This window comes from Gorilla gorilla, chromosome 15 (assembly GCF_029281585.2).
Source record: "Gorilla gorilla gorilla isolate KB3781 chromosome 15, NHGRI_mGorGor1-v2.1_pri, whole genome shotgun sequence".
NCBI classification, from domain to species: Eukaryota; Metazoa; Chordata; class Mammalia; order Primates; family Hominidae; genus Gorilla; species Gorilla gorilla.
In genome coordinates this window covers 86665272-86676924 of record NC_073239.2, presented here as the reverse complement: position 1 = coordinate 86676924, position 11653 = coordinate 86665272, and the positions used below count along the sequence as shown (strand labels likewise).

At 42.2% G+C, this 11653-nt stretch overlaps 2 protein-coding genes across 17 annotated transcripts in view; one reads left to right on the top strand and one right to left on the bottom strand.

Annotated features, from left to right (window-relative positions):
• Nucleotides 1-1740: 1740 nt before the first annotated feature.
• Nucleotides 1741-11653, bottom strand: part of SRSF5 (serine and arginine rich splicing factor 5) — a 44876-nt gene continuing 34963 nt past the window's right edge. The window contains exons 1-9 of one of the 16 annotated variants that reach the window (XR_010130779.1): nucleotides 6496-6656; nucleotides 5459-5603; nucleotides 5067-5137; nucleotides 4847-4945; nucleotides 4492-4561; nucleotides 3200-3273; nucleotides 2642-2752; nucleotides 2203-2553; nucleotides 1741-1829 (exon numbers count right to left, since the gene is read on the bottom strand). Coding sequence is in view for 13 of the 16 variants with exons in the window: in XM_019009757.4 (XP_018865302.1) it covers nucleotides 2286-2553; nucleotides 2642-2752; nucleotides 3200-3273; nucleotides 4492-4561; nucleotides 4847-4945; nucleotides 5067-5137; nucleotides 5459-5584 (819 nt within the window). In the remaining 3 variants the exon portion in view is untranslated. The other 15 variants (XR_008671546.2, XR_010130780.1, XM_019009757.4 and 12 more) reach the window with 15 other exon arrangements.
• Nucleotides 6068-8226, top strand: LOC109023247 (uncharacterized). The gene has a single exon (XM_019009762.4). It carries the CDS (start codon nucleotides 6068-6070, stop codon nucleotides 6437-6439), a length of 372 nt encoding a protein of 123 aa, XP_018865307.1. The 3' UTR covers nucleotides 6440-8226.

Below are 11653 nucleotides of genomic sequence, written 5' to 3'. Positions count from 1 at the left end.
CTAAGTACTGCCTTCAGAGACGCTAAGAAAACCTAGATTTAACCATTTATTAAAATAAACCTAGTTCTCTCAACTAATTCAACAGGTATACCAACTCCTAAACTCAGCCTCTTACTGCAATTAGCAGTTTTAAGCTTCCGTGGCCTGTTCTAGTCTTAGAAACAGCCGGGGAGTGGCCTTTTAAAAATTAAGGATACCAAAAACCTTTCAATTCTCCCAAATGGAGATTCCCACTTCCCAATCCGCATGTTTTCGGGAAGCTAAAAGCTACATTTTTCTAGTGCTTCTAATCCTGCCTTCTTCCAAATCCCTGAAAAGCTAGGGGCAAAAATCTTTATGTCAACAGTGACAGTGTGGTGTGGGGGTCTTCGGAATCAGACTTCCTAGATTTTAACACCAATCCATCCCTGTTCTTTGAAAAATTCCTGAATTCCCACCAGTAAAATGATGGTATTAGATTCAGTCAACACACAGGTAGTGGCACTTAAAACAGTCCCTGGCTATTACTATCAGATGCTATATAGATATTATTCACTGGTTCCCAGTATTTATGTAGTCTAGCCCCCACAGAACTAAGAATATATTTAAGTGTCTTGAGACTCCTGTATTAACAAAGCTCATTTTCTACACATCTAAGACAGGGCTTGAAAGATCACATATAGAAGTCTAAGGTTAATGTGGATATAGGACCTTAGGCATTTTGCACTATTGTTTTCCCTTAAACATGTACTATCCCGTACATATCTCAAGACAAAAAGTAGCATGTCAAAGCCCCTTAAGCATTCACGTTATCTGACCACCAAAACTGCATCACAACTGGATAAAGTGGTTCACACCTATAATCCCAGCACTTTGGGAGGCCAAGTTAGGAGAATCACTTGAGTCCAGTTCAAGACCAGCATGGGCAACATAGCAAGACCCTGTCTCTAGAAAAATAAAAAATTAGCCACACGCAGTGGTGCACACCTATAGTCCTAACTACTCAGGAGGCAGAGGCGGGACAATTGTTTGAGCCCAGGAGGTTAAGGCTGCAGTGAGCAGTGATCACAGCACCACATTCCAGCCTAGACAACAGAACAAGATCCTGCCTGAAAAAAACACAAAAACAAGGCCGGGCACAGTGGGTCATGCCTGTAATTCCAGTACTTTGGGAGGCCAGGCAGATGGATCACCTGAGGTTAGGAGTTCAAAACCAGCCTGGCCAACATGGTGAAACCCGTCTCTACTAAAAATAAAAATTAGCTGGGCATGGTGGTACATGCCTGTAATCTCTGCTACCTGGGAGGCTGAGGCAGGAGAATCGCTTGAACCTGGGAGGCAGAGGTTGCAGTGAGCCAAGATCGCACCATTGCACTCCAGCCTGGGCAACAAGAGCAAAACTCCATCTCAAAAACAAAACAAAAAAACCTGTCATGATCTTTAAGGTAGGCAAGAAACACTGCTTCCCACACTATCCTCCTCTTGGCTCTGGAAGCTTAAGTAATCTGATGCCAATAAAGTCAGGAGATAGAGAAAAAACTTTGGGGGATAGAGGGGCCACAGACACAAAACTCAACAATTGTGATTTTGGCATTCACTTACTTCTGTATCTTTTCACTAGCCTGGAGACGTCAAAAACATTATTTTTAAAAAGAGACCATAACCAACTCCAGGATTCTGGATGTGTTCTGTGTTTTAAATCTACTGTATAAGAATGAGAAATAATCAGCATAGGACTTCTTCAGACAAACAGACAAAAAGTAGTTTTATAATATTTTATTATCAATAACAAACAGCTGCTTTAATGTGTCTGTCCCGCAGCTGTTAAAGAGTGGAGGACACCCTTGACCCTAACAAGGAAAACAAATTAAGCCTTTATGTACAAGCAAATTTAGAGCTCTTTTAAGTGTCCAAAGCTATTAATTAGTTTAATTAAGGCATTAAACTAATTCTGAATTAACATATTTTATAACCAAGAACCAAAATGTTCAAATTTTTTTCTAGTACAAAAAAATTAAATTTGCTTTAGTTATAAAAGAGCTCTGTCAATATACACAAACTATATACTTCAGACATTCACAAAAATGTGAGCAGAAGGCTTATCAAAAGACATTTAATACAATTAGTTTTCAACAACCCCTTGGTGGTCCACATCTACAAAGATATCCAGCCCAACCCAACCCCCCTTCCAAATCCCACCCCCACAGAAAAGCACATACTTACCAGAATTTTTAGCAAGTATGGTTTGGGAATTTTTGTGGTTTTTGTTTTTTAAAAAAAGGCCCCCAGGGCAAGTTATTTACAGTTTAATTGCCACTGTCAACTGATCTGGACCTTGATCGGGACCGGGACCTCTGGCGATCCACAGATGCTGGAGACTTAGATCTACTTGAAGAACCACGTTTCTGGCTCTTCTCAGGCACGGGAGACCTACTAACAGAACGGGACTTGCTCCGGCTCCGGCTCCTGCTCCTGCTTCTTGACCGGCTGTAAGATTTGCGACTACGGGAACGGGATCGGCTACGAGACCTAGAGGAACTTCTGGTCCGGGATCGAGACCTGCTTCTTGACCTACTATGAAAAATGAAAAGAAATCAGCCTAGATAAGACTCTACAACAAACCCATTAAATACAACTTTTGACTTTAAAAAATTAGAGATACCTGTGCCTTTTGCTGCCTTCAATTAATTTTATTTTTCTCCCATTTATTTCCTTTCCAGAAAGTTTTTCAATAGCATTCTTTAAGTCACCATAAGAGGCAAACTCAACCACCCTAAAATGGAAAACAGCCACTTTTAAAGTATATACATCCTGTAGTCTCACACATTGCACACAGCAGTCTAGGTAAGTCGTTTCACTTCTGCTATTGCTACTATTGAGTCTTATTTCTGGATAACACAGCATTAAAAGAGCAAGGTTTTGGCACTGTTATACTTTGAGCCAATTCATTGTTGAGGGGGTTCCCTATGCACCGTGGGATGCTTAGCAGGATGCCTAGCCCCTACTGACTACATGCCAACAGCATCCTCTCTCAACCAGTTGTGACAACCAAACTTGTCTCCAGACACTGCCAAAGGTGTGGGGGGGAGGACGGAAGCAGCAAAATTGTCCCTGGAGAATCTCTGCATTCTAACATATTCAAATTTTAAGTCCTCAAAACTAAGTTCACAGTAAAATTTTCAGGATATTTTTAAAGACTTTCACAGTTTCCAGTACATACCCTTCATTTAATTTAGGTCGGTGTGCATCCGCAAACGTTACTTCCCCAGCTTGTCTCATGAAATCTTTGAGATCCTTAACACAAGATAATTGTGTTAAGCAAAGAAGAGGAAAGGGGACACACAAACAATCACATGATATAAAAAAAACAAGACTACTGAAAGAGAAGATGTTAGATAAAGTACAAACATGGCATTTACCACACTTGTATTCTATCAGAATTCAAAAATTATCTATGTCAGGGCACGGAATAAGCAAATAGCATATTGCTTTTAAGCAAAATGCTAAAAGAAATTCAGATTTTAACATTAAGGTAGTATTAGTCTATGCTGAGCTCAGTACAAAAGAAAAAAAAAACAAACAAAAAAACAACAAAAAAGGAAACAGTACATATTTTTAAAGTAAAGACTAAAGTAGAGAAGTTTTATTTAAAAAAACAGAACATTTACAAGACACCAGTTATTTTGTGCCCCATATGTCATTAAAAAAGTTTACTTTACCTTTATTATTATTTCCCTAGGCTAGTCAAGCAGCAAACCATTAATCGGTCGGAGAAACCTTCATGACATATGCCCGACTGGCTCTTCGCCACCCACTTGAAGGACACTACCCAATCGATGGAAGCCTTTAATCGCACAGCCCTCCCTATTAGCAGACTATTGGCGGATGCAGACATGTTCTACTCGAGCAGTTACCAAGGACCACTTTACTGCGATCAGGATTCCAACGACCACCTAATTTCGTATCTTTCAACTCTTTTCGACCGGACCTCTTATTCGGAAGCGTTACAGGAAGACAGGTCTCAACTTAGGGATCAGATCACGTTATCAACGCTCTGGGATCGCTGCAACCTGGCACTTCAAGGAAGTGCACCGATAACGTCTAGACCGGCAAACACAGATCTAGAGGTGGCCAACTGATCACTGTAGGAGCTGACTGGCAAAGTCAACCAGGCCCAACCAAGAGTGACCAAGACAACGATTAGGATAACCCACAGGCACTCCTCGTCATAAGGCCAACGACACAGACAGGCTGGCAAATAAAGGGTTTAATATTTGGTTAAAAATTGATTTTAAAAAACAAGAAAAATATCCTCAAAACATTTACATTTGATCACTAATATTAAAGTTCAAAATATCCCCCAAATTACATTTAATTAAATGTTTAAAATTACAATTCCATTAAATCCATTAATTTAAGATAAAACTACTTTTAATAAAATAAAACATTAGCTACCCATTAACTTTTTTAAAAAGCCACATCAAAATAACTCAAAACTGTATTTCAACAAACCTGCCAGCTGACTCTTGAGGATAAATTCTCAACTATAAGACGATTTTCTGTTCTTACAGGTGGAGCATTTCTGAGGAAGAAAATTCGTATTCACAATGGAAGAAATGCAATGACAGCACTTGTGTTCAACTGTGGGCAAGTTCAAGCCATCAGATATCACAAGCCATTCTAATGACTTCCGTCAATAGATTTGTGTTCTATGACTCATATAGATTCATCAAGAACAATGGGCTAACGTGGGAATAGAAGAACAGATTATACGGCAGGACCCGGAATCATCACTGCTAATGACTCCTGAACCTTAAATGCTACCCCTACAATAATTGTTCAATGCAGCCATCCACCCTTCACATACCGTCTATCATTTCGAGGTCTGCGACTACTAAAACGGTCAGAGTATCGTCCTCTACCTCTTCCACCTCGTGACCGAGCCCTAGCATGTTCAATAGTAACCCTACAAAAAGGGAAGAAAAATCTCCGTTACACACTTAAGCTACATAAATCTACTTAGAAAAATATGCCAGCAGACCCAGTCTGCTCTGTCCCAGGGTTATCTAGTTACACAGGAATCTCACCTTTCACTACAGAGTTCTTTTCCATCAAGCTCATACACAGCATCATCTGCATCCCTTGGATCCTCAAATTCCTAAAATGTAAGCATAAGACTCTTAACATTGGCTTTAGAAGAGTATTCTACAACACATTAAGAGCACTGAAATCAGGAGACAGAACGGGAAGAGTATCTTAACGACACTGCCATACAGTCAAACCTAATCAAGGAGCCACTGGGAGTGGGGTTCCAGTGAGCCGGCAAGTTAAAGTTGTTTTCAGCCTCAATAAAATTCAGACATAAAGCTGGGTAACATTTTCTGAAGGCAAATATTCCACCCGGACTCAAGATCGAAAACAACTGCTTATCAAAACTCTACCTACTTAGCAGATAATTCACCCAGTTCTAAATACTTACCACAAAACCAAAGCCTCTTTTCAGATCAATATCTCTTATCCGTCCATATCCCTTGAAGAATCTTTCCACGTCCTTCTCCCTGGCCGCTGGATTTAGTCTCCCGATGAATACCCGACAGCCACTCATGATGTCCGGCTAGTACTTCCTATTAGAAAGTAATTCAATCGAGATAATAGCAATGACTGTCACAGAGAAACGCCTGATTAAACAATCAAAAACATCAACGGCATAAAATGTTTACCCAGTGATGTTATGAACGAGATTGCCAAAAGAGAAGAGAGCCTCTAATGAGGCCAGGTTACTTGCAGACAAAATTAAAACCCAGCTCCCTCCCAACACGGTCCGCTACTGGGCCCAGACCGCAGCAACCGCAACGCCCACTGCCACCTCTCCAACTGCGCAGCCGCACACTCTCCGGGCTCTCCGGCCCCCTCCCATCTGCCGCAGTTAGGAAAGGCCGAGAAGTGCGGGCGGAGCCGTCCGCGCCCTCCGCAAAACCAGCCCAATGGCGGCCTCGCGGGCGCGTCACAGCGGGTGGAAGCCGGAATCTCGCGACGCTTCGACCGCGCCTGCGCCAACAGCAGCGGGCAGGCGCTCTGCGGCCACAAAATGGCGGCGGTGAAATCAGCGGCAGCAGAGCTGCGCGTGCCAAATTCCCTTTTCCCTCCTCCTCCCAGCAACCCCCTTCTCGGGGGGGGTCACTGCGGCCGCCCTACAAAAGGCCCAGCCGCATCGCCAGCAAAGTCAGGGAGATCCCGGCCCACTACTCTACGTGTCCAAGAGATGAAGACATTAAGACTGGCAGGGAGGGGCGCACAACCGCTGTGTAAAAACGACCCTAACAGTGACCGCCCTTTCACTTCAGTACCCCTCAAACAGTATGCCAAAAGGGAGACGTGCCCCAGCGCCCACCTCGAATCAACTGCGCTCATTAGACGCCATCCTCCGCAAAGAGAGCAGCCCCGGCCGCTCACGATCTGAGCGGCCATGAAGAAGCCTCGATCCGAGAAGGCTTGCCCTCAAAGTGAGCCACTCACCTACCGGACGGGGTCTTTGGCGGCTGAGACCCAGACAGGTCCGTAGTCTGCGACAGAGTCGTCGACCTCCACGCAGACCAGGACTTAACTCGTCTACGCCTCTCCACAACTGACGCACTTAGCAGCTCTGGCGCTCCACAAAATGGAGGGCGCATCCTACGTCACTTCCGGGGACGCCCCTGGACCTTGGGTCCACCCCGTTGGACCTAGGGAAGACGGAAGTTTTGGGAGGGCCGGAAATTTAGGAGGACGTGGGCTTCTCTGACACTGCGAGTGACCGAACCCTGCTCCCGCGGTGGGTGGGGTCGGGGGCGAGAACTCGTTTGGGCGCGGCCGGCTGGTGCCGGAGTCTGGAGGGACATCTGTTGACGTCGTTCGCCCCTGCTAAGTCCTTGGCGTTCAGTTCATCATCATCTCTCCCAGAAGAGTCTCCTGAGAAAAGTGGCAACCCTTCTTGTATCTAAAGTTTTTCTTAGACACCCAGAAGATTACTAATTAGGAGAAACTTAGCTTTGCAGAAATACCTGGCCTTTCCTTATCTCTTGCTGCTTGCAATTTAAATTTGCCCTCAAAGCAGGGAGCTCCGGAGTTCTTTTTTCAACCATGCCACAGCTGTGTGGTTTTGTTGTGGTGAGAAGACTAAGGCACTGAAGTATTTTTTAAATGAAAGGATTTTCACTGATGAAATGTTGAAAATGGGACTGCAGCTAGAAGGCTGTCTTGAATTGAGGCTGCAATACAGATTTCTGCATGTCCGTCACTCTGGGAGAGTGGCTGGAAGAGGTTTCAAGCTGTTTTTTGTTGTTTTTTTGAGACAGTCTTGCTCTGTCGCCCAGGCTGGAGTGCAGTGGCGTGATCTGGGCTCCGCCTCCCGGGTTCACGCCATTCTCCTGCCTCAGCCTCCCGAGTAGCTGGGACTACAGGCGCCCGCCACCACACCGGCTAATTTTTTTGTATTTTTAGTAGAGATGGGGTTTCACCGTGTTAGCCCGGATGGTCTCGATCTCCTGACCTCGTGATCGGCCCGTCTCGGCCTCCCAAAGTGCTGGGATTACAGGCACGAGCCACCGCGCCCGGCCTCAAGCTGCTTTTAAATCCAAATGGTATTTGGTTAATCCTCTCCGTTCAGATTTCTGTAATGTAACACATGAAAGTTTACAATTCTTTAGAAACAGACAATGCCGTGCTTTCAAAGTGGGTGTGAAACACAGCCCTCCATATTAACTCCCGCGTTGTCCTGATAAGGTTGGTAGACCTAGAAACTTAGGCATAAAGAGATTGCTTAACTTTGCTTTAATGCTTTTATGTAGAACCCAGTGCACCCCATTTTTGAGAAGTGCCTGGAATGTGGAGTTGCATGCTTGCAACTAGAGTTAAACAGAGAAAAAGTAGTTCAGGAAGGAGAGCAACTGACCCTTAACTCGACCTCAGGGGCCTTTAGGCACTCAGAACTGAAACTTGGATAGTTTGTAAGGGATAAGCTTGTCCATTCATAGTTATATGTACAAATAAAAAGAGCCTCAGTGAAGTTAGTTACCTATGATGTGGGAGTTAAGGATGGGTTTATAACACAATATGTATTTAATGTATTTGTTCAATGAAAAGAAAAAAATGTTACCTAGTTGTTGGCCTGATGAACATTGGCATTTTATAATGCACAAATTGTCCCAAACCAGTTTGTATTTAATTACATTTGTTTGGTTTCTGCATAATAAACAAGTCTTCCGATTACTTTCTACATTTATGTTTACTGTGAAAGCAACTCTTTTTATTTCACTCACTACCACTTTTTTTGTTTTGTTTTTAAGGCTAGTAAAGTGAACCAGTGTGACTGGAGAAGGAACAAACAACTACACTTTATTTTGGCTGCAATAAGAAAAAGTAATCTGGAAAAGATTTTCTGGTGATGAAAATTTTAAAAATGGTGCTGACTGGGCGTGGTGGCTCACGCGTGTAATTCCAGCACTTTGGGAGGCCGAGGCGGGCAGATCACCTGAGGTCAGGAGTTCGAGACCAGCCTGAGCAACATAGAGAAAGCCCGTCTCTACTAAAAATACAAAATTAGCTGGGCATGGTGGCGAATGCAAAATTAGCTGGGCATGCTACTTGGGAGGCTGAGGAAGGAGAATCGCTTGAACGTGGGAGGCGGAGATTGCGGTGAGCTGAGATCACGCCATTGCACTCCAGCCTGGGCTCAAAACTGCATCTCACAAAAAAAAAAAAAAAAAAAGATGGTGCTGTACACCATGGAAACAGTTGCTACCTTCAGCTCATGGTGTTGATTTTCTTCAGGACCAATTTTTTAATGAACCCTTTTCTCTGATTTATTTATTATTTAAAATTTTATGAGTCCCACAAAAGTAATTTTTCCTTAGTAGTGCCTAGAGACAATATTTTAAAACACTTGTCTTCTGCAGTGTTGGCTTTTGCCATGACAACCATCTAATCTCAAGTCTCCCTATTTGTGGTAGTCTGTTCCCACACTACTATAAAAAAACTATCTGAAACTGGGTAATTTATGAAGAAAGGAGGTTTAATTGACTCACAGTTCCATAGGCTAAACAGGAAGCATCACTGGGAGGCCCGAGGAAACTTACAATCGTGGCAGAAGGCAAATGGGAAGTGAGCACTCTCTTCACATGACGGCAGGAGAGAGAGAGAAAGCAAGGGGTGGAGTGCCTCACACTTTTAAAAACCATCAGATCTTGTGAGAACTCACTATCACAAGAACAGAATGGGGGAAATCCGCCCCATGAGCCAATCACCTACCACCAGGTTCCTCCCCGAACACTGGGTATTACAACTCAACGTGAGATTTGGGTGGGGACACAGAGCCCAACCATATCACTATTGGACTGTTTCTTACCAATTTCTCTAATAAATACAAAGTCATCTTCCATGATCAGAATTACTCTTCCTCCTATGTGATCCTACAATATTCTGTTTATACCTCTGTTATACAGTCATCACTGATTCACGTATGTTATTCATGTTTTCCAGAAATGCACAGCACCAAAAAGACTCAATATTTATAGACCTGGATTTGCATGAGCATTTTTTTCAGGTCATCCTATTCCTATATTAATGTTTCAACAAAATGGCTTGGCATCTTTTTCTTAAGACATCCAAATTAGAAGCAAATCTTTTTTTTTTTTTTTTTTTTGGAGACAGAGTCTCTCTCTGTCACCCAGGCTGGAGTGCAGTGGTGTGATCTCGGCTCACTGCAACCTCAGCCTCCCGGGTTCAAGCAATTCTCCCGCGTCAGCCTCCCGAGTAGCTGGGACTACAGGCACACGCCACCATGCCTGGCTAATTTTTTGTGTTTTAGTGGAGTGGTTGTGGGGGAACAAAAGAAGAAGAATATCTGATAGCACATGAAAATTATATGAAATTTAAAGGTCAGTATCCATAAATGAATAAATTTTTGGAACACAGCCACTCCTGTTCATTTACTTATTGCCTATATCTGTTGTGCTACAAAGGCGGGGCTGAGTAGCTACGGTAGAGGCCATATGGCCTGAAAGCCTAAAATATTTACTGTCTGGTCCTTTACAGAAAACATTTGCTGATGGGGTGGGGGAGATAAGAGAGATTGATTAGTAAGTACAAACATACAGTTAGAAGGAATAAGATCTAATGTTCAATCGCAGAATAGGGGACTATATAAACAACAATGTATTTTATATTTTAGAACAGCTAGAAGAGAGGACTTAAAATGTTCCCAACACATAGAAGTGGTAAACCCACAAAGTAATGCATATCCTAAATACTCTGACTTGATCATTACACATCCTATGCATGTAATAAAATATTTCATATGCCCCCAAGTATGTATAAATAATATGTATCATAGAAAAATTTTAAATTATTTTTAAAAATCATTTTCTGACCCTTGAACTGATTCCTAGATTTTCAACTGCTCTACGAATGCTCCACCCAACCCCCTTTGTCAGATAATAAAACTGTAAACAAAGAAAAACTGAAAACAAAGAAACAGGATTTGATCTTTATTTTTAAAATAAAGTTTGATTCCTGTTATAAAAAGAAGTATACATATATGCTTATTATAGGAAAAATGTTCAACAGGAAAATATTGAAAGAGGAAAACACAATCCTGTCTCACCAACTCAACCTCTGATTGTAGTTTGTTGTATTTCCGTCTTGTGGGTTTTTTTTTTTCTGTTTCATGTTTTTCAGTACAAAAGTAGTACCTCATCCTTTTTTTTTTTAGACGTATTCTCGCTCTGTCGCCCGGCTGGAGTGCAGTGGCGCGATCTCGGCTCACTGCAACCTCTGCCTGGCGGGTTCAAGTGATTCTCCTGCCTCAGCCTCCCCAGTAGCTGGGACTACAGGCGCATGCCACCACGCCCAGCTAATTTTTTGTATTTTTTAGTAGAGACAGGGTTTCACCATATTGGCCAAGCTGGTCTCAAACTCCTGACCTCATGATCTGCCCACCTCGGCCTCCCAAAGGGCTGGGATTATAGGTGTGAGCCACTGTGCCCGGTCAAAAATATGGAAAGAATGAAACACAACCCTGTCTCAGCAACTCAACCTCTGATTGTAGTTTGCTGTATTTCCTTTTTGTGGGTTTTTTTTTTCTGTTTAATGTTTTTCAATAAAAAAGTAGTACCTCATCATTTTTTAAAACATAGATAATGAGATTTTTAAAAGTCATCCCTATTCCCAGCCCCTAAGAGAAAACTACTTAGCATTATTGAACTTTCCCTTTCGTGTTCTTCTATAAGAACAACTGTGTTTTCAAAACATGAATCATTGTCATACATATACTTGGTTTTATGAGGGCTTCTTAATTCCTAAAACTTAACCATGTGCATTTGTCATGTTTCTTTGTCTTAATATTTTATGATCATGAGTATATATTCAAATTTTTACTGTTATTTTCACTTTACACAACTACATGCTTGGGGAAAATATTCATTCTGACCAACTTTTCTGTTTTTCTGAAAATGTCTTAAATATCAGCAGATGCTTAAAAATTGCTATCCAAAAAAATCCCAACATGAAGAAAAAGTGTTACTTCCTTGCCTCTACCTTATAATTCTAAAGATTTTTCAAAAGAATAACTATATTTAAGTAATTTCTCTTAGAAATATATGGGGTTTGTTAATGTCCAGTTTTTTACTCAGGTTCACCT

Excerpts from the sequence above, each read along its gene's own strand:
- LOC109023247 (XM_019009762.4), top strand. The coding sequence starts at position 6,068 with ATGGCGGCGGTGAAATCAGCGGCAGCAGAGCTGCGCGTGCCAAATTCC.